General features: G+C 41.9%; 1 protein-coding gene across 7 annotated transcripts in view; it reads right to left on the minus strand.

The window, feature by feature from the left end:
* sorcs2 (sortilin-related VPS10 domain containing receptor 2) overlaps positions 1-23,317 on the minus strand; it is a 299,088-nt gene that overhangs the window by 204,191 nt on the left and 71,580 nt on the right. For all 7 annotated transcript variants that reach the window (XM_047330522.1, XM_047330520.1, XM_047330521.1 and 4 more), the window contains exon 2: positions 17,479-17,546. In XM_047330522.1, the coding sequence (XP_047186478.1) occupies positions 17,479-17,546 (68 nt within the window). The remainder of the gene's footprint in view (positions 1-17,478; positions 17,547-23,317) is intronic.

Consider the following 23,317-nt stretch of genomic DNA (forward strand, 5'->3'; position numbering starts at 1 on the left):
GCCAACGCACCTTGTTGAAGTAGAGCACATCCTCACATTCTGACTATTTCCTCCAAAAAGGCACGGAACCGCCGGTGCCTGAAGCCCCTGGATCTGATATCGTTGATGCATTTCACAACAACAGACATCACATTGTCAAACCTCAGGCATTTGCCGCAAAGGGCCTGCTGATGGATAATGCAGTGCAGAGCAATGGGCTCATCCACATTCTCCTCTTCCAGTTTTCTTTGAACAAGTGCCACCAGTCCATAAGACATTTTTTAAGATTGGCGACCCGGTTCTTTCTCTCATCTCCGTGGTATATTTTATACTCCTCAGCATGTCTAGTTGAGTAATGACGTCTGATGTTGTATTCCTTGTACACCGCAACTTTCTCTGTCCATAGGAGACACGTAGGGGTGCCCGTGTGCGCGACAAACTTTTCTCCCACTTTTCCTGAAATTGCCTGTGCTCGTCGCCAACCTTTCTCTTAACGGCAGGTTTTGAGAGAGACATGACTGGAACTGGGTGAAGGCGTATATTTTCCGTCTATTTGGTGTCACTCCGGAACACGGTTCAACCAAGTGACTAACGTTGATACCTCCCCTGGTACTTTGCAGTTGGTTAGCTTGACAACCACTGTTGACAACAGTGGAAGCTATCGCGAGACAACAGAAGCTATCGCGAGACAACGGACTATCTATGGTAGCCCATAAGTGATAAAAAAGTGTGGCAAGCGCGGCACGCGCAACGACTCAGCAAAAATGTGCGTTTGACAACAACGCAAATCACGTAGGGGGCCGCGAGTTTGAGACCCCTGCCCTAGACCTTATTTATTATGAGAAAAGCAAGCAAATATCACGGGGGAAGTCACAAAGGGAGGATGAGGAGACCGTCTCTCGCTGTAAGCAGAGCCAAAAGGAGCTTTAAATAAAACACCATTAAACTCCCCCAATGAGAAAAGCTGCTAAGAAGCTCCAGCTGGATTAAGTCAGGCCTAAGCTCCCTCCCTTCAGCCCAGAATCTTGTTAAGTCATCTCAGTTATTTCGTATAAGGTGCTGTGCTTCTTTCCCTCTCCCTGGTGGGCTTTCCAGGTTTGCTGGTTGTGGGTCGGAGAAGTCATGTAATTTAATTTGGCAGAGGAAACGGCGGGTGAAGTGAATGGACATAAGCAGTAATCATAAGTTGCTTAGACTGTCTGAAGGGGCATAGGGGAGAAAAAAAAACACAATGGCCCAGCAGTCAGACATAATTAAATGTCTTGTCAGATGCAATTTTGATTCCCCGCTCTGTATTTACTCAGCTGATGGCATCTAAATGAATGTATTAAACACGGGACGCCCGGTTGGGCGCTGCTGGGGCTGTCGCCGTTTCTTTTTGCAGTTGGTAGTCATGGTGACGGCGACGGCCAGGCACCACCTTCGACTACAGAGACGAGGAAGGTGTATGGTAAAGTGAGGTGGGCAAAATGGGGCAGCAGCAGAGGCTTGTGGCCCCCTGGGAATCGGAGTCTCTGTGTGATTAGAGTTTGACTTCATGTCAGCCTAAGGCCCAATCAGCCAACCCCCTCTGGGCTTTCTGCCCACACCTTACAACCAGTATGTGTGAGGTGAAAGTGGGGGTGCTGGAGATATGTAGGGTGTGATCGGCCATCTTGAATAGAGGCAATGTACTGTATATGTTTCATGTTTTATTGACATAGCCAGAGGTGACTGGAATCGGCTCAGTTCCTTTCACCTTCTGGCCTTGGGCAAAAATGAAATCGAACTTTTGTGTGTGTGTGTTTGTGTGTGTGTGTCTCAAGGAGAGTGACAAGTGTTGCCCCGAAGGATTGGCAGGGAGAAGGGGAGAGTGTCTCTGACCACGATGCCCTTCTCCTGCCAATATCAAAGCCTCTATAAACCAGGCCAGTCTCCACACTCACACCTCTCCTCCCCCCCACTGTCTCACTCAATAATTATTTCTCTCTCTACACCAACGCCATGGATTATTCAACGTCCCATCTATCCCTCGTCCTGCTGAATCCAGAGTCTCAACATGTGTCACAAAATTCACAGGCTGTAATAAAGTAGTTCTGGCCAATATAATAAGTGTCATCAACTCAGATTAATTCTTGTGAGTGCCATCCACCTATATGAATAGATGGATGTGATACTGTCTTATTATGGATTTATTGTGCGTAAGTTTTTCTTTATTTTGTTATGCATAAAAATGTTCAACCTTCAAGACCCCACAAATACATTTATCTCAAACTGATCCAATAAGCAGCACATACAAATTTGGGGGGGGGGGGGGGGGGGGGCACAAATTCACAATTTTTCCGTACAGCACTACTTTTGTAAGACATCTAAGTTAAGATGAATAAAAAAAAGGCCCTTCTCAGCTTATATTGCACAGCTTAGCAAACATAAGACTAACATGCAGCCCATTCAAAAAAAATTAAGTTCATGACATAAACTGCACACTTGCTGATATTTGCCATATTTGTTGTTGTATGAGCAGTAGCTCAAGTCGTGTTAACCATTGTTATATTGCTGCATAACTTACATCACTAAGCATTAATTTCATGACTTAATGACTCTTTCTACTGCAGTGTTGTTCTACCTCTCAATGACAAACTGAATGAAAGAGTTTAATAACAGTTACTGTGGGGGAATGTAACTAAAGAACAATTCGGCCGTCAACTGTTCCCCTTGAGTCAACTATAAATCCAGCTTCACCTTCATCCTATTATTGTCGTTTGCTGCCAAGGGTCACCAAAAGTTACGTTGATGTAAAAACACTACAGAGCCACACAACCATTCCATTTCCAATTGCCAGAATATGTCAGAGGTTTGACAAGACACATCATGAAAATGTTTAATATCATGACTTTCCAATACCTTTCCTCTTCTTCATGGAAGCTGAACACTGTTTACCAATAGTGAGAATAAATATTTGACCTCCTTTTTAATGTAATACAACCTGTCCTGAATTTTGGATTCTGACATACAGCACATCAGAATCATCAAAATATTTAGTACAAACATAGACTGGATGTAGCTGCCGGGTCCGAAAAATGAAGCCAATGCGGAAAATGCATGAAGCCTGTATTCTCTGGAATCACCAGCAGAGGGCAACTCACTGGTTGCAAATGTTTATGTTCTCAATATCAAGTTTTAGTCTTTTTCAATACAGCATGATAATCATTTAGTAAATGATGGTCTCATTTAGAGTGAAATAGACAATAAAGCCCAGAATACATTGGGGCGTGGATACCGCTTGAATGACAGCAGGTACTGTCATCCACACTGGCTACTGGTGTGGGTGGGCGTGTATTGGACAAGCTCTCAGCCACACCCATCCCTAGCTCCTAGGTCTGGTTGGAGAAAAAAAAATGATGGTGCTGGTCAAATTGCTAAACTCGAGGCTTCAAAACGGCCGTTCACAAACCAATTGGTGGTGTCACAGTGGGTTGCCACTTGAGTATACAACACAGCTATTCACAAATCATGATGGACTTTAAGACACAGCAAACTGGCCCCCTGATCATTTCAGCACCTTCACAAAGCGCTACAACAATAGTAACACCCAACATCTATTACAATGATTGAGCTCTTTCACTTTCTCCTTGGCCAAAATGTAAAACTAGCCTTCTGTCTATTAATTCTGCAGCCAGCTGGTGAGGTCATTCTAAGAGGGCCCAGTGGCTCCAAGTGAGTGTGGGCTAGTGTGGCTGTCCTCCTGCCCTGCCCCAGACCCATCCTCCATTAGCTGACGGCTATTTCCCTGTGTGGGACACTGTTTTCCTCTTTCCAAATGAGTTCATGGATCAGCTATCCGTCCTCAGAAATGTTGCCCTCCCTCCCTCCTGTCCTAACACTCTCTGGATCAGATACATCAGCCGAATTCGGGATTGGGTGTTGTGGTGGTGGTGGTGGTGGTGGGGGGGGTTGGTTTACTGCTGCCAGTTTCTCACCAAATGCCACTTCTCTGGCACCGACAAGTGTTGGCTGGCATTTGATAACGATGCCTTTACCCCTAGAGCACTTTCTCAGTGGGATGACCGGAACACTGGAACAAACGCTGCTCCTTGACACAAAATGACTTGAGAGCAGGATCTTGGGGCCAGACCTGGCATCTGCTAAAACACTAAAACCGCCAAACTGCACAGGCATTTTAAATACTCTGAGCCCTAGTCCAAATCAGACACAAACCTGGCAGAGTACAGGACTTTCTTTCTATTGTTAAATGACACAATGCTGGGACTGTGTAATCTTTCCTCGAACAAAAACATATGTATCAGACTTTTTAAAAGGAACGGTTCGACATTTTGGAAAATATACTTATTCCCTTTCTTCCATTTCACACCACTACATGATGAGTATGAAGCCATCGCCAATAATCGGTAGGCATATTTTAGCACAAAGACTGGAAACAGCAAGCCCACCTACCAGCGAGATTTCCGGGACTCACCACGAGGTTGCATTGCAACCAGCTAAACACTTCAGCCAGTTGCGGCACCTGGCCAAGAACTAGTCCGAGCCATTACTCAGCAGGTGGTTTTTGCATATCAAATTTTGTACAGATAAAAGCAAAATTTCTCATGTTTATAAGTGAGCCTTAGAGGTATCGGTCAGTAGGGGTGTGCGATCTGACGATTTTATAACGTGGATGATATTCATTTTGGCATAAGATCTGCTTTTCAGAGGAAATGTACAGATCGCAGGGAAGTTCCTCTTGTTACAGAAAACTACGCGTGCATTCATTACAAACAAACTTGTATTAATTTAAGTAATAAGAAATGAACGCATTTGTCTATGATGAATCTTCCCCAATCGTGAGCGCTCTGCGTGTGTTTGTCGGAGCTTGCCCGCTGCGGGGGGCATGTCCAGCTCTCACTGCTCGACCCGACATGCAGCATGGAGAGACACAGAGACAGACCGGCTGCTCCGTGTGGCGATAGCAGTGAAGCAGTCCAAAGTCTGGTTGCACTTCACTAAATCGATGGAGACAATACTCAATGCCACAAATGTTTTGCAAGTAAAGTCAGTAACGCAAGAGTATTTAGTGAAAGTGAAAGTACCCTCTACTTCTACTTCAAAGACTGGATCTGTTAGTTTTAAAATACATGTTACTGTTATTTGTCTTTTTCTGACATAAGAAACTCACTTGGGGTTTCTTTTTGCTCACTTGTTTTTTGGGGTTTAGCCTAGATGGTGAGAAAAAATGTGATTTAGATCGTGGATTGTGATTCTGTCCCAAAAGACCGTAATATATTCTTTTGGCCAGTTCTCCCAACCCCACTGGTCAGTGAATTCTGTCTTCTATGGATTGAACCAGGCTAGCTGTTTCCCCCGTTTCCAGGCTTTATGCTAAGCTAACTGGCTATTGCACAGACATGACAGCAGCATCAAACTTCTCATTTGCATAAACATTACATGAAAAATTCCTTTGATTATGCTATAGTCACCTAAAAGTTTAACATGCATGGACTTGAATATATGACAGACAGAAGATTTCAGTACTTGTGAGCTTTATCACATTCTCACATCTAAATCTAAACTGATTCATCTGATTCATTTCTCAACTCCTCCTCCTCTAAGGGGTCATACAGCTCCCACTCGCCTCACCTCACCCCATAAATGTTGCTCAAAGTGGCAGGAAAAGCGACCACCCCTCCTCCCCGCACAATAATAAAAAGGTCATAAACCAAAGGCAAACAGCAAACTCGTCTCCGACTCAAACAGGCCCACAGCTTCGCCTAATCAGCTCATCCTGATGGTCCCAGCGCGCATATCCTAACGACATCATTAACGCCATAATGGTCATTGTTTTATGGTAATTATCCGTGCCGTGTTATTGAAAGGCTCATTGTTCCGATGGCGGTGAGCTCATAAATAAAGCAGCAATAAGACTTTATGAAGAGCTCTCTGTGACCACTAAAGTGTTACTGATGATGGAGCGGCGGAGAATGCCAAGTCTATTCAGACAACAGAGTTGGCACTGTTTGATGTGACAGTGTGTGTGTGTGTGTGTGTGTGTGCTCAGTTCAAACTCTATCAGGACATATGAACAGAGGACACAATCTTTAGCAGCTTGTCCTTCTGAAGTTAAACCTAATTGACCTGTGAGGTGGGAGGGGCCGGCGTCCACAGCTGCCAAAATACATTTTCATTTTTCTGCATAGACAGATTTAAATGACAGATGGAGCTCTTCCAAGACTTAGGTGATTAATAATCAGCACAAAGGTTTTGATTTAAAAAAAAAAAAAGGTCAATGTGTTGTGTTTGAAAACAGAGTGAAAGTTATTTTCAAACTGTGTCCTTCAGTACCTGGAACGAGAAACTCACAAAAAGTGAGGTCTGACATTTACTAGTCTGTTAGTAAATCTGTTATTTCAGAGTGTCTGACACACAGGATGTTCAATCATCATCTAAGTCACATTAGTGTACGTATCTTGGTATCAGCAAACACCTGATATTAAAGGACTGGATCAGGATAAAAAGAAACTTGACTGGGGCATCACTAGTGGAAATCAAAACAAAACCACAAGGAGGATGAGTATTAATCTTATATTTGCCATACCACCTGAAACAAGACTCCAGGTGACTGATAAGGCGATTGTATGTCAGTGTTGTGTTTACAGCCTGTTGTAAATGAGTGCAGGCATAAGGAGGAACCAGTGGAGTATTCACAGCGAGCATTCTGTTCTTATAGAAACCTGAAAAAACATTCAAATTCAACTTTGATGAATTAGGTAACTGCTTAAACTGTGCAGTGTTTTGTTTGCAATTCCATTTAGTATTCACAATATGATGTTGTTATGATCTGCATGTTTGGCAGGTTATTTATCCAGTTCAATCACATCTCAAATTATTCACATGGTGCCATTTCTCAACATGAACATAATGGTAGTGTTGAATTATCCAGGAGAAGACCTGAATAATTAGATACGAGAATATTTTCATTTTATAACAACTTGTCTTTTTGGGAAGAGAAAATTAACACAAAAAGTAAAATTATTAAGCGAACCATGTTTTAAACAAGACAGCATGGTTCAATTGTTACTTACCGCAGTGTCGTTCCATTTGTCTGAAAAACTGAAGTGAACTTGGAGAGATCGACCCCTCGGAGGGCTGAGGGAGCGAGTGAACGATGATGTTCACTCGAGAGGTGGATATCACCCACAATGCATCCATGGGTAGGGGGCAGCAATGTACGTAAAACTCTACGTTGCTCACCACAAAAGAAGACCAATTGAGAACTGAGCAACTTTTCATGAGTAATTATTGCGATGCCAAACATGTGGGGGTCTATCTATAATCTGTGTATAAGTATACAAATATTTGTCACAGAGTACAACTTTTAGAGCTCTATGCCTGTGTTGATGTTGCATGGCTTGAATTTTTTTATTTTTATTATAGCTAATTGTTTTCCCATTGTTATAGGGTCGGATGACGAGACTGAGTTCCTCATTAAATTGAGAATGAGCAATGAGGCTCTTTTTACAGGGAAACACAATGTTTCCAAACTGGCCTAGGAGTGAGTTTTCATTTAGACAGTATAATAAAATATATGATATATAACTGTTATGGATTTCAAGATGAATCAAAAAACACATCTTGATTGTTACGCTGCTGATTTTATCTTTAGTATACAGTGTTTAAGTATTTAGTGTATAGTTTATAATATCTTATTATAAGTCTGTATTCTTACAGGTGCAGGCTGCTCACTCGCCTATTTATCAGATCGTTTCTTGAGAAAATCTACTACTACTCATTACACTGACAGAGCTAAATAAACCAACAGAGACCGGAGATAGGCAAACTATGTTAGGACGCCATACACTGTGAACCTGTTGATCAGTGTAGCGAACCGGAGGTCTCCTCAATATTGAGCTCGTATGATAAATACTTCTGCTCTAGACATCCCCGGTCTCCGTCTTCCCGAATCAGGATCGACTCCATCAATTATTCCATTTCATAAGCCACTTTCCGATGCATTGAGGAATGAATTCAAGGCGCTCACGTTTAGTTTTACCTCAAAATAATAAATCAGTCTTGAAAATATGGATGAACCGATAGTGTTTCTATCAGCTATGATAGCAATGATGAACAAAATGACACTGTAATGAATCAAAATGATCCTTTATGATTCACTTGGTCTCCAAAAGTATCCCGCTGGAACCTCATCACTAAAGACCAACAGTTCAAAATCTGGATTTGGCATTACGAATTCAAAACACAGAGGTATTTTCCTTCTGTCCACTGAACTGCAGCTCTTCTCTCAGGTTGTAATTAGGAAACCAGGAGGAGCCCGCGGAAGCCTCAACAGGCTTTAGCTGCTTTGACGTGTAGCTGCAGCCAGCTGCGGCGGCAGAGCTTTAGGAAGACGATGAAAGCCTTTCCAGACACATCGGCTGCTTTTATTAGACTAAAACAAACAGCCAGCCGCTATCGCACAGGTACACACACATACACACACATACACACACCTGTCATTTCATTATTGGTGCTGTTTGCCGTTTTGGCAGTCTATAAAAACCAAATTAGTGGACATACTGTGTGTGCGCGCGTGTTTGTGTGTGTATTCCATCCTCAGCTGAGAGTGTAAAGGCCAATCGTGCTCTAGGTACCAACAAGAGGATTAGTCCCAGTTTCCTGTTTTTCACACTGTACATGCAAACACAGCAGGGAAAGCTTGGGCACGGTTTGTGTGCGTGTGTTTGAGCACGTGCGTTCTTCCAACTAACTTCCCACACATGCAGCCGACGATCCCGCAAGAAAACACTGATGAAGCCAGGAAAGTTTGGCTGCGCTCGCATGTGCTTTTCTCTACCCACAATCCCCAGATTTCCTATTTAATTGAGGGGAACATTTTTTTTTTCTTTGCCTAATGTAAGTGGGAGGTATTAAGCGGAGCGGCAGAATGGACCGAGAAGCAGAAAAATTAGGCGTTTGTATCACCTAATGACTACATGTACAAACTGTCATAAGTGTGCGGTGTTGACAAGGCAACCCCCTCTCTTATCTGTATGAATATGACACGTTGTTCTATTAAAAGGGCAATTAACATTTCACATGCATGTCCGAACCCCAATTTCCCACGTTTATATCTCTTCTGGATTTCTGTCCCCTTGTTCTTTTCACTCCATCTATCCAGGAGAGATGTAGAGTAGGAAGAAAATAGCTGACAGGATGTTAAAACATCAAATACTGCCCACTAATGAAAGACTATTTTAAGTAGAAGTCTATTCTCTCATTTTTCACTGCATTCCTTTTATTACTCGGCTACATTGTCCATCTATTATCTGTCACTCCTTTGCTTTTCTATTCCATTTTCTCGATGTTTCTCATTACTTTGAGTTTTTGTCTTTTGCCACATCCGTTCTTTCATTTAGTCTGGCTTGTCATCAAATTCATTATCCTCCGGGCGCTAAGGAAGTCTAAACGAAGTAACAAATGCTTTACTGATTCATGAATCTTGGCTATTTGAAATGGAAACAGTCAGGGGGATCACCAAAGTCTTTAGGATTCATCCTCTGGGCACCACAAGGACTGTATCTCTATTAATGTTTTCATAATTCATTTAACAAATGGTGGATGGACCAAAGAACAAACTTACCGACTAACAGACTGACATTGGCATCCTTAAATACGGAAGCCCTGAGCGGCACATTACTTGATATCCTTGCTTTCAGAGTCGGGCAGACTAGAAACCCTTGGGTAAATGTTAAATTTGTTTGTGGCATACAGGTAACAAATACTATAATGCCTAGCCCATCGCTCTCAGATTTATGCTGCTAGTCCCAAAAAAGCCACAAATAGAATACGTTAACGTTTTTCCAGCAGCACTATTGTTAAAGGTATTGTTCTACAGTGTGAGGTCCAGAAGGAAGAGTGTCCTTTTGGAAAAGTAGCTTCTAGTGAGGCCGTGAAATTGGGATAAAGATAAAAAATGTGTGTGTGTGTGTGTGTGTGTGTAAGAGATGTAGATGAGACATTCTCTCCAGCTCTGAAACCTCTGCCAACTATTGTTTCCTGTGGGGATACTTTCACAGTTTAGTCAGAAGCAAATCCAGAAGGTACTCTCTCTCTGTGTGTGTGTGTGTGTGTGTGTGTGTGTGTGTGTGTGTGTGTGTGTGTGTGTGTGTGTGCGTGCGTGCGTGCGTGTGTTTCTGTCCCTCTTTCTCCCTCCCTCCCAGCTGTGTGCAGTTGTGTAGCATGTTTGAAGAAGGGGGAAACATATTCCAGATGGCTGGCCACATGGGCCCGTTCGGACTCCCACATACATGTTCATGGACACATGCCAGAAACACACCTGAATGTGCTCCACATGCAGTGCATCTATACTGCACACTGTGTACTGTAGGGAGCACCGACACGCCCTCTGTATGGCATTATGTTCTGTCCACGGCCACATGCTTGCACAATTTTCCAGTTCATTTCAGGTCCAATCAGATAATAAGACGAGTTTCCTGCACCTCTCCATCCTCCTCAGATTAATATTGGCAATCACTGTGTTATTGGACAGTACACAAACTTTTCATTTCAAGCTTGTATTGTAATCGGTATTGAACCTCAAACTGTTAAGTTATATTTTATAATCCTGTTTCGTGAAACTTTCCGGTAGTTACACTGCAGGCCAGCAGTGGTGTGGCTTATGAGTCTGTATGTATTACAGACCTTTGTATTTGTTATTCAATATCCAATTGTGCTAGTATAATTCCAGACTACTTCCTTTTGGAAAGGGAAAACTGATAATGCACTTAATTTTTTTTTGCTATATATATAAATATATTTCCCCATTCAAACATTAGCGGGAAAGCAATGTTTTTAGATTTACAAAAAAGATAAGGAATAATAAATAGAATAGTAAGAAGAAGAAAAAAATACCAATTTAAACTTTGATTTAGATAAATATATCTTCAGTAAGAATACACCAAGACACAAAGACTTTTTGAATGTATTTAAAGATGCATTCAATTATATATCCATTTTTTTTTTTACCACTGTGAAACTATAGACAACCCCTGGCATGTTCTTGTCCTACAAAAGTAATTTACCACACGTTAGCAAAAAATTGGCCATTTATGCATCCAGTATTAGCATTCACTTGAAGTTTCGGTCCACCTGATTGAACTTAATTCATCATTCCCTCTTCTTTTAGCTCTGCTTTTGGCCTCCACCATGTTTTCCTCTGGTTTGGTGCTGGGCAGGTAGTGCACAGTGGGTTTGCCAGTTTTTTTTTATAGAGAATAACGTGTTAATAACAGCTAAATTTGCCTTAAATCAAAACAATGGCCTTAAAAAAGGCTAAAAATCACAGATCTAAAGCATTATATAATTTTTGTTGTGGGTTTTACACTACCAGCAACCCTTTTCACAACAATCATTTGACTTGTTTGCATATAAATGCTGAGTGCAGCTTCAAGATTTGATAATATAGTATATAGTGGTATAACAGTAGACTTCAAACTCCCTCTGAGGCCTTGTTTTATAATAAGAACATAACATGTCATACAACAACTATAAACAAAAACACGTGTAATTAACTTAACTGAAGCACAAACACGTGACGTGTCCACAGAAACAAGGATTAAATGTCAAGTAAATGTTCAGTAGTGGAAAGGGATTGAAGATTCTAATCCACTGAGGGCATCTCCTCTAATAGATTTAGCTAAACAAGCTGATACATCAGTAACTGAATGCATATCTACACTGTCCTTTCCTACTGGGAAGAGATAAGTGACATGACCGGGCTTTTGCTCCACCTTAACACAATAAATGATCCATGATTGGAGCAGTTTATTGATTTCTTAATTGTACCCATTTTTTGTCGTCCTAAAGATTCACTTGTTTCACACTATCCCCCGCCTCGGTATCCTCAGTCAGTTCTATACAGATCCTTAACATCCTTTAAAAAATGGTTCTACCAAGCACTGTGGCATGACCCTGGAGGCACGTTGTCTGGTTTCATATCAGACCAATTGTTTTTAGAGAACAAACTCACTGGCTGCCATCTTAGGTACCAAGTAGATCTCTCGTGGGTGCTGCCTCTCTCTCTTTCTCTCTCTCTCTCTCCCTCACTCAATATCTGTGTGTCTCTCTGCAGGCTGTGAAATATGCATGGATGAGGGAAGCGATGAGGTGGTGGAGTTGGGGATGTGTAGGGACCAAGGGAAGAGGATGCTCTCGCCTCGATTAAGTATTTACAGCACCCCAGACCATCTGGACTGAGGGAGAAGCGCTGCAAGAACGCAGAGGGGGAGAGAGAAAAAAGGGAGACGGAGAGAACTAAACCTCCGAGAGGGAAACGAATGAGTGGAAGTTAGGAAAGGATGGGGTGAAGAGGGAAAGCAGCGGGGGAATGATACATGCCACTTTGATTAAGCCCAAAAGCATGTGGTTCTGCTTTGTGGCTCTCTCTCTCCTAGTTTAGTTTGGGGAAATGCAATCTGGACTCCAGGGAGGGCTAATCATCCACACATTTGTAATGGTGAAATAGTGTGTGTACGCACACTCACGTCTGAAATAAACTGATTAAGAGGGCATCAGAGTGGGAAGTGAGCTGTAGCTGTGGCACTGCCCTGCAGCCAATAAGCCTCGTTGAAACAAAGATACAGTCCATGTTCGACTGCAGCACTGAGTGCAAACATGAATGTCTTTTTTAATGTTACCTTGTCTGTGTTGCATTAAAGATACTTCAAGCTGTAAGATTTCCCAGAAACACTGTTGCTTAGTGCGTTTGCTGCCCCCAAAGGTTGTACGAATGCAAACGGCCATTTATAATGTAATAATTGAAATGACTAACAATGTGTTGTTTTTATATTCATATGGATTTAAAAAATACACACTGTCCTTCTCCTTTGTATCATAATACTGTTTTTCAGTTTTCTAACCCACTTTTCCTATAAGAATCCTCAAAGCTGCAACTACCTCTATCATCACTTATCTCTCATGATTGCTCTGATACTTGAATGCAGCTTTGAAGAGCTGCTTCGCAGAAAAACAGAGAAAACATACACTGGGAGTTTTAGTGAGAGAGCGGAGAGGATTGATGGAGAGAGGAAGTGGAGGATGATGAGAAGGAGGAGGTGTGGATGTTGGAGGGCTGATGTGTCTGTCTCAAGTGTGATGCCCCGTATTGTTCAGTCTAAAGAAGCCCTGGAGGCTCTTTTTGATTCGATCCCTTCGCTGCCAGGTCTACCCCTCTGTCCCCCCAGAGGGCAAAAAGCACATAAAGGCTATTTAATTCATGTAATGGTGAAATAATTGACGGTACTCGTACCTTCGGCCAAGTGTTTCATTATTTTCGGTTATGGCCAACAGTATTCATTTGGGTGCATCCCTAATAATAATCACACAAATGCAAAACACACACAAGTTTATAATACATACAGCCAAGATATATATATATATATATATGTGTGTGTGTGTGTGTGTGTGTGTGTGTGTGTGTGTGTGTATATATATATATATATATATATATACATTTATTTATTTTTTTAATGCAAAGTTGCTCTCAGGCATATAAACACATAGCCCTGATCCAGTTGTAACTTATATTTGGCATTTGGAGCAAAATCTGGAGTATTAATCAAAATGGCTATGGTTATGGTTGATGAGGCAGTTTAGCATATCTGACAATTTAACAGATGTGATGGACAGAGCAGCTGTGTTTGTGGAAGTGTGGTGGAGTTGATCTGGTGTACATAGAATCGCTGGCCTGTCAGACCATCTCCTCGACAATAAGTGAGCGGTGAAGCCCGCCAGTATAATGGTACCCAGCCCCCCTTGCCTCTTCAAAAGATGTGTGAAGATGGAATGAATTATGAATACCCCCTGACTGTCACACCAACACCCTGTTTATGTGAGTGTGCAATTACTGTAGGAGTTACGGCACCACGTTATGGCGTTTGGGTTGAACATGAATTTGGTCGCAGACAAGTGAAATTCCAGTATGCATCATATTCAAATAAAAACAAAAGGATGTTCCAGTAAATACAATGTGACAAATCTCTTTCGGCAAATTAGTTCAGATGCATTTTCAGGATTTAAAAGCCTTTAAGACAAGATTTACTGCTTTCTCAGACATTGAAACGCCGATAGAAATCAGGATGTTATCCGCCCAGTCTAATATTTGAAGCGCCATACATCAGCTAAAAAAACCTAAAAAAAACACATGCACTGAGGATTGAATGCCAAAAAAAGAGGTGCACATCTGCTCCTTTCGGTTTGAGGATCAAAAAGGTTTACAGGGTATTTCTTGGCGCGACTTGGAACAACAGAGTCTTAGGATGAGTTCTGTCAGCCTGCAGCCTGTCAGTCGTTTGGTAATGCAATGGCAAATCCTCACATCTTTGCCTAATCTACAAACACCTTTCCCTGTGTTTACTCTGCTGCAGTACCCAAATCTGATCTGTATTTAGGGCCGCAAGTCGGGACTAGTCGACTTAGAGACAATATCGGCTTCGCCAAGCGTCTTGTTTAAACATTCTCAAGTGAGATGCAGAGCGGTAGCTCACTGTGGGTTTCATATCCACCGCAACAATCTTCACCACCTGCTGTTTCCAGAAACTATCACAGGCTTATTGTTTTCTGAAATTTAAAACTTGACACTCTTGACAAACAACTAATTCCATCACTTTTTACTGTATGTGCAACACCCAGAATGCTTTTGAAAGAGAGACTTTGTGTGTGTGTGTCAGTTGAATCACTGGAGAGAGATGGCAGAGGCAGTGGGATGAAGCCAGGAGGCGGCCGCGATGGCAGGATTTCTTCACCGCCTTCAAGTGTCACCATTTGAAAAAGGTATGAACACTTATTCCTTAAACGCAATATATTATGAGATAGCACTCTCGTAATATCTTTCTTTGAAACTCATACTGTCCTTAATGTTTTACTGACCGTTTAGGGCTAAATGTTACAAGTTTAAACTAATCACAGAGAAAGGACTGTTATTTTTCTAAAATAGTAATTGGTAGTAGCACACACATTGACAGCAGGACATCGGAGTGTTAAGTGTCCAGGGCATCTCTTCTTACTTGAGGGGGCCCAGGTTTTTTAACTGCTGTAATTCACCACAGACACAGAACAACATCACTGCTTCAGCATCATAACTGACCAGTGCTTGAACACACCGATGCTGCTTTCAGACATGCACTGAAGTCCGGACATTTTCCTGAACTTTTCCAAAGGGGCTGTTTTGCTGGAATGCTGTGTTGCTCCGCTCATTTCCGAATCTTTTCCTGCCAGAAACCCGAGTAAACTTTCCATAAAATGTCCGAGTGAGCCCAATTGAGAATTTAGCAGAAAAATTCACAGCCAACAAGTGGGTGCTCTACCCATGTGGCAACCCCTCGCCTGAACCTTGCCTAACTTTTCCTGAACCCGACTGACTTGGACAATCTCCTGCTACATATGTCAATGGCAAACTCAGGAAAAATGTCCGCCCCCAATCTTCCCCAAAGTACATGTCACAAACAACAGCTGTAGACTTTACTGACCAAAGGAGCAGAAGAATGACCTGCTGCCAACAAGCAGTTTCTCTGGCCTCACATGGACAAAATTGTTCATAGGCAAAATTCACATATTGATGACAGTAATAGTCAAAAATATGATGTCCTTTTTAATGTTACCTTATTTGTGTTGCATTAAAGATACTTCAAGTTGTAAGATTTCCCAGAAACACTGTTCCTTAGGCTATTTTATTTATACAATGGTGAAAGAAGTTGACAAAATCAATGAAAAATTGTAAAAATAAAATAAATAAATAAATAAATAAAAAATAAAAAAACATGTTGGTTAATCGGTATTCATCCTTCGGGCAAGTGTTTCATCATTATTATTTTATTATATATAGCCAACAATATTCAAGTGTGGTTATGGTTACGATTAGAAGGTACGAGCTGGAAACAACACACTTGACAGTGCACGGAACAGCCAATGGTTTCCTCTGAAATAAATCCTGTTTTAAACTTTGGAAAGATATGGTGTAACTTGTACTGACTGAAATTCTTGGCCAATGGGGTTTTTCAACAAACCGTCATAGCAACAAAATGGCTCTTTTGTCAGGGCCTTTATACAGCAATGGAATAAGTGAATGACACTTACTGGCTGATATCCACCTCTTTGGGTTGAATCCACCTGGGCCACTAACAGTTATAGTTGCTCAACAGCCAATTGTGCGCCTTGCTTACTGACACAATACAAACCTCCATAGAACCACCATGGACCTCAAAGGTTCTCGGTTCATTTACTCATCTGCCCTGAAAATCTTTTCTCCTCTCTGTGCTGTTTAGTCCCCCTTTGTGAAACCTGGCGTCTTGCTCTATGCCACCTGACAGGGCAAGACGGCAAACCCATTCATCTTCCTCCTTTGATCCTGCAGACTTCAAAACCTGCAGACCAGCGGACTGTGGCTGTCCAACACCATGCCAAGCTGAGAGCGACAGGGAAGTGAGGTGCAACTTCACACATAATACCCACCACGTCATGGTCAGGGAGATGCTCGGGCCCTATTGGAAACATGCTAATTTCATGGTAATTTCTGATTTTTGGACAATGATGCCAACCGGCAGACAGACACCCTCTTCCTGCCTCTGACGCTTCGGATTCAATTCAGATTAAACACAACCATTTGCTGTGTTTTTGTTCCTCCTCGAGCAGCCTGTCCGGTCCTGAATCTGGCGCATTATTCATGGACCGCAACAATTAAAACATCAACATGGGGCAGGATAAAAATATGTACATTATTCATATCTGTTCTCCAGGGAGACAGGCAGTCAGAGCTAATGAGAGGCTGAAGCTTTGAAGTCATGGAGCCCTCAGTGAGTTGAATGGCGTGAATTAAGTACCACCATCAGACGCGTTTTGCTCTATGCGAACATCTTCTCGACGGATAATTTTAGCCAATGTTATGAGTCCTGTTTTGACTATTTTCTAAGGTTTTAATCAGGAAACGTGAATATAATTGTGTCTCCTTGTCAATGAGAAGGTCGGGCTCAGCCACACAGCAGCACCCCCATGACCTGTTAGGGGAGATGTGGGATCAAGAGGAAATTAATATTCCATGAGAATATATGTACGGACACAAGATACAGTTCAAGTGGAATGGATGCACTGCTTTTTCAGCCACTCAAGTGCAGTGTAAAGTGATTTTGGCATCCAGCAAATTTGCTAAATAGAAGAAGCTCTGCCAGCCAGACTTGACCCCGTTCCCTGGCACTGCCATTGCCCAACACCCTGCCCTGTGCCATGCTGATACGCTATCTGCCCAAACAGATGCCCACTCTGGCCTCCCAGCGGCACGTTTCCCGTCCCCCACTTTACTCGTAGCTGCCTGCTGATGTCCTAGCCCCGTCTCCTTGAAGGAGCCCAGCAGACCCGAGACTGGCACTGGCCTTGTCGCTAAAGGGAAAGATGCTTGCTGATGTAAGATCTGCATGAGTCTGAGGCCAGACATGACATTAAGATATTCAGTAAGAGCAAACACTGTGTAAATGTCTGGCTTACCTCCACAACGAGCTCTCGAGCACCTTGGTGGAGTCAGCGTGGTAGTACTTGGTCAGGATCAGGATGACCTGCAAGAGAGGGTGGAGGAGAGAGATACATTTAGACGTTAACCGGAAAAAAGGTGGTCAGGATTTTTAAATTACTAGGGATCATAAGTCTAAGAAGCCACCCACCACCCCTCAAGTAAATTTAAAGAGACATGAAAAACCCAAGAGTTTTCCTTTCTTTTAAACTCATATTTTTGTTGTAAATATTAATTTCAGAACAGTTGTATTTACCATATAGTTTCACAATATATTCTAACACGCCTTTTTCACAGCATATAAACTTCCCTGTCTCTTATACATACTTTTAATTTATATGGGTGACTTCTATAAAAACTGAAGCAAAGTAAAATATGAGATTCAGACTATAGCAATTCAGCACATAAAAAAAAAGAAACTGCATAACATTACATTTTTACAATGTGCCCAATGACATTGAAGCCAAAGAAAATTCCCCATTGATTTTTGCAATGGTGTAAGTCACTATGCTTGCTACGTCGTGTTGAATACAGTTGCACAAAACGGTCCAGAATACACGCATTCGTTTCCGGAAACCAGAAATGTATAGCGGTGCACCACAACAAAGTGTCCCTGTCGGCTGCTCAGTTGGTTGCAGTTTGTAACTATACCACCAGAAAATTACAAAAATTACACACTGGGGTTTTTTAAACAATCAAAAGCCATGTTTCCACCAAATGTAAGCAATTAGCTCCTGGAAATACACTTCCAAAACGTGAGTTTTGTGATCCGTTGCACCCCTAGTGAAAATGCTCAGCAGAGCCTGCACCTCGTCATCGGTCCATCTATTGTAGCTTCTCCTCTGCGTGTCCATGACAAAGAGTGGTGAAAAAACAAAACAGTAGTGAGCTTGCAGCTGGCGAGTACCTGACCAATCACAATTTTTCAGCACTGCATCCCCGCCCCCATAGTTCCTGAACCCAGATAAATTACCCAGGAACTAAATTTAGACCCTGGTTCCTGCGGTCGAAATGCAGCAAGTCCTCCTTTAGTTTTTAGTTCCTGGGTAGAGTTCCTGTGGTGGAAACGTGGCTAAATTGAGCAATTCATTGTTCTCGTTAAATCTTGAGTGCTCTAATGTTAAAGTTTAGCTAGTGCTAAAAGGATATTAGTTGTGCTAATGACTCATTTAAGTATTGACTTAAAGATTTAGCATTGAAATTTCCAACAATTCCTGAATGTGTTGAAACTGTCTTCTCCTATTCTGCCTCTAAATTATTATTATTATTTTTTTTTTATCTTTCATTTTTCCACATGGGTAATACAGATATGATACGCTACAGTTTAAATAAAATATATGTAATTCTTAATAAATGGGGGAAAAACACATTTAAAAAAGTACATATATGGTCTTTATTTAGTTTTAAAAGGAAGTCACTTAGGCCAAAGGACTTCAATCCCTTCAAGTCCTTCAAGTTTGCAATCGTTTATGCAGTCACCTGCATAAACGATTTTCAACAAATCTATCCTCTGCATTTATTTTTCAAACAAAGGAAACCATGGAGAAACAGGAGTATTAATATTAGGGTGTTGGAGAAAAAATATTTCCATGAACAAATATTGCTTGTTTGCCACTATGATTCTAGAAAAAGTTCACACAGTTCTTTCCTCGGTGCTTCTCCTTGCCTTCTTCTTTGCAAGTACATTTCTAAATTTAGCTTAAACACAGTTTTTTTTAGGCAATTTCACTGTTAAATCATTATTCTACATAGACTAAAGGTTTGTTTTGGGTTTAGAAGTATGTATAATATTTTTTCACAAAAGAATAAATAAATAAAATGGATAGATGTTTTATTCATGTAACCAAGACATCTTGGTCTGGGGCACAAACCCCATGCGTGTACACTGGATCAGAGACTCTTGTCTTTCATATTTCTGAGACCGCCTGTTCTTGACAGCAAGGCCTGCTGAGAATTGCGTTGCTATGGCAAGAGAGGCAGTGGGTCAGGCAGCACAGTGGGGCCGAGAAGTGTGATTGACAGGCCAGATTGCAGTTCTAGGTAACTGAGCAAGTGAGAAACCCGGGACCGGCCTTCGGGCACAGGGAAGTTGATTGGCCAAGGGGTCCTGCCCAGAGGCAGCTGCCAACAGCAGGTTGTGTTGAAGGTGGCTACAAACTCAGCTATATGGACACACCTGGTACATCTTAATATGGAAAGTAACAACAGTCTTTATCATCAAATTCTCTGTGTTGACAGTGCATAATTATGGCTCTTATTTTTACTTAACATATTTTTCTTGAATAGTAAGTGGCATAAGCACCAAGTGTGTGTAATCTTCAGTCTTCTGGAAAAAGAAAAGACAGCTGACAAGTTCAGGAGGAAAATGTCTGGTTGATTTGTTTATCAGATGGGTTGAAGGCTATGTTGTCTTGCTCAGCTGACTTTATAAGATACATGGCTGCCGGCCCTAAATAGTTTGCCAGATATGTTTTCATCCCTGTCTGAACGTTTAGCCCTGTAAAATCTCACCTCTAGCTAAAAGTAGTGCCCAAGGCTGTCATATTTCCCTTTGGTGTCACAGCAAGGCCACACAGTCTGTAGCATTAGGCCGCAGTTAGTATTCAAAAAGAAACACTAAGCGTTTTTCATAAGGCCTTCCACTGAGGCAGGCCTGGTCTTGAAAGAGTTTTATTACGCACAAAACTAAGAGTTGGTCAAAGCGGAGCACCGCAACTGGGGACATACTGAATGAGCTCTGAGAACTGTAGACCAATTTCCACAACACAGGCTGCCATCAAAGCCACTCAGTGCCGTCTCCAAGCACTTGGTTCAAAGCAACCACCAAACTCAGGAGTTCCAGCCCTAGTGGAGCTTGGTTTCCAAAGATGTGTATGCACTAAAACCGGAACAGAGGACATTTCCCTAAGCAGCAGCCCGCTTGCCAGGGCTGATAACAACCTTGGTAACAGCTATAATGGATACAGCGACAGAGTACAACCCCCTCCTTTTATGCCGCTATTACTTTCATAAAAAACTTTCTTTGCTGATCAAGAAATAGACAGCATCCCTGTCTGGATTTGTGAGCGAGCTGCCTTGCAAGATTTTCTGACTCGTGCAGCGTGCAGCAAATATTCCCTGATTGGTCTTTGGCCTACTGTGACTCAACTGGTGTCTCTGGAAACAGGCTGTCCGCCTCTGCACAGCTGTCACTCTCCTAATGAGATACTGGTGTAAAGCTTGACACTCTTACCATGCAGACAGAAAGGCAAAGTAACAGCAATGGTCCCTTGACACAAGGATTAGATCTATCATGCTGTACACTTAGTACTCATGCCTCCTCAAGCCATTCTTACTTTCCTTCTTCCTTGAGATTCATGCATCCGGTTGAACATTTAAGCCTATGTCTTTACACCTACTGTACATTCTTTATTTATCTTATTCTGTCCAACTAAAACAAGTTAGAGGCACAACATTTGGCACTATCAACTCATGAAGTTGGTTACCAACAGAGCAACGTTAGCTTACTCATTACGTCATTTTGTGGTGGGCAGGTAGTGTATAGTAAAGACGTTTACCATCAAAACCAAAACAATACGTCACATGAGACTTTCATTTTACACAATTATTCATCTATTGTTCATTTGATCGATTAGTCAACTAATTGCTTCCTCTCTATTCATGATGATTCATTCTATCTTAGCACTTTGAGATGCTTTTAGCAATGAAAAGTCCTCTATAAATGAAATGTATTATTATTATTATTATTATCAAAATGTTGAAATAAACATCCATTGTCGAGAGCTGTTGTGCAACAGAACAACGCGACAATAAAAAAACGAAGCACATCACTTGTTTGTCTGCGTCAACCCAGTCTTCTGCTATTAATTTAACAAATACACAGAGATCACATTCACTGTGTCCCAGTGCTGGGTTCAAAAAGTTGTTCGACATAAAAGTGTAATACTCCATAGCTTCTAACAGCTTGGATCCTTCCGCTGACACAAAATATATTTGGGCCTGCTGGTTAAGAGAATGCCCTGTTGCGAATATAAATCTATAATTGTAGCTTTTTAAGTGTGGCACACATCAAATTGCATCCTCCATCTTGTACGAGAAAAAAGCGGGGGGAAAAAACTGCACCTCAATCAGCCCTGCATATGGACCGGCTGATGGACTTTGCTAGTCCATCAACCCCATGAGATTGAGTTATGCATCATTCAACCAAATGCCAATGCCAATAAAATATTCTGCCTCTATAACCACATGTTGAGTTTGTCTTCAAGGCCTAACTTCTACTCAATTGGAAAAAGATTTTTCTTTGGGGATTAAGTGGACAGGGCAAGGATGTATTCTACCATGAATCACTTCTGGCAGGAGGCAGAGAGAGTGTTTATTTGGCAGCAGTGTACCTAGCCACATTGACAAAACTGCTGAACAGCAGAAGCCAGATTCCTCTGTTGCCTCTAGTGTACAGAGCAGTGCATTAAGACTAGAACTTGGCAGCTTCGGCCCACAGCTCATTGGACTAACGGGCAAAATTGGCATGGAATGAGAATCCAACCGGAGTGGGGAGGAAAAAAAATCCATACTTTTTGGGGGAAATCCAATGCCATGCCAGTCAGTTGTAATTCAATACAAATAAATCACAGAAACATACTTGGAGCCAAACAAGAATCAGAAAACATGTCAAGTTGATGGGACAAGTCTGTCTGGGAGCTCATTTTTTTCATAAGCGATGACAGCAAAAAGTCTCTGTCTCCTCTACTGATTTAGATAACAAATTGCAAGGAAGTTTGTGATGAACTCTGTGACCTGATCAAACTGCTGTAGAGGGAAATATCTCTCTGTTGTAACTATCTTGTAATACCGCAACCACATAATCAGCCTCTGTGGGTTTCTTGTTTGTAAGCTGGCGGGCAATGAATCTAATGGCTTTTATTGGGGAAAAGTCAACAGGGTGGTCAGGACCTCTGGATGACTCCATACAAGAGCTACAAGAGACCCCATTGAGAGTCAAGCTCCTAGGCCCGTAGACCATGAACTCCAGCCTGACAACCAGTTTGTCCCCAAGACTTTTCCATCCACTGCGTGTCAATGGAGCACTATCAATCAGCTATTGAGGAAGAGACAGAGGGAGAATATGTTAAAGGAAGGAGGAGACTGAGGGAAAAAAAATACAGACATCGCTGAGGCTCTGGAGAAAGAATGCGCTCATTCATCTTAAAAGCAAAAACAGTGCAATACAAGTACTCCATCGAAGTGTGCAACACCCCCTTCCTCATCCCTCCGGGGCACTTCGCATTCTCCAGTAACAGACCACACACATAAACAATTCATCACAGTCTCGAATAAAAGGGAGTAACTCATATTTGTCCATCCTCCAAAAAAAAAAAAGTCTTAGCCTAATTTATATTCTTGTGGCACATAAGTAAATTACACACCGATTAAATTTGGGGAATGGCTTTGTGCTGACAGTTTGGCGCCATCCCTGTCTCCCTTTCCCAGATACAGATACACGGCCTTTCAGTTTATTGCATGTTCTGTAACGGGTGTTTTGAACCTTTTCGCCACGATATGGTAGAGCAGAGAATCAGACAAGTGTGTGAGGTCGGAGAGAGAGGCATATACAAATGCGGAATCTCTCTCCAGTAACTGTAATTTTGGTCAATCCATAGACCTGACTGTGTATATAACTGAAATAAATAGTCTATTAAGACTATTTATTTCAGTTATATTGGAGACATCTGGGAAAGAACTGACCCTTTGAATAATCGACAACTGCCTCTCCAACTGGTTATCCAAAGGACATTTCAGTGGCCGTAATTTCTCTACAGG

The sequence above is a fragment of the Scophthalmus maximus genome, chromosome 2 (genome assembly GCF_022379125.1).
Source record: "Scophthalmus maximus strain ysfricsl-2021 chromosome 2, ASM2237912v1, whole genome shotgun sequence".
Classification (NCBI taxonomy): Eukaryota; Metazoa; Chordata; class Actinopteri; order Pleuronectiformes; family Scophthalmidae; genus Scophthalmus; species Scophthalmus maximus.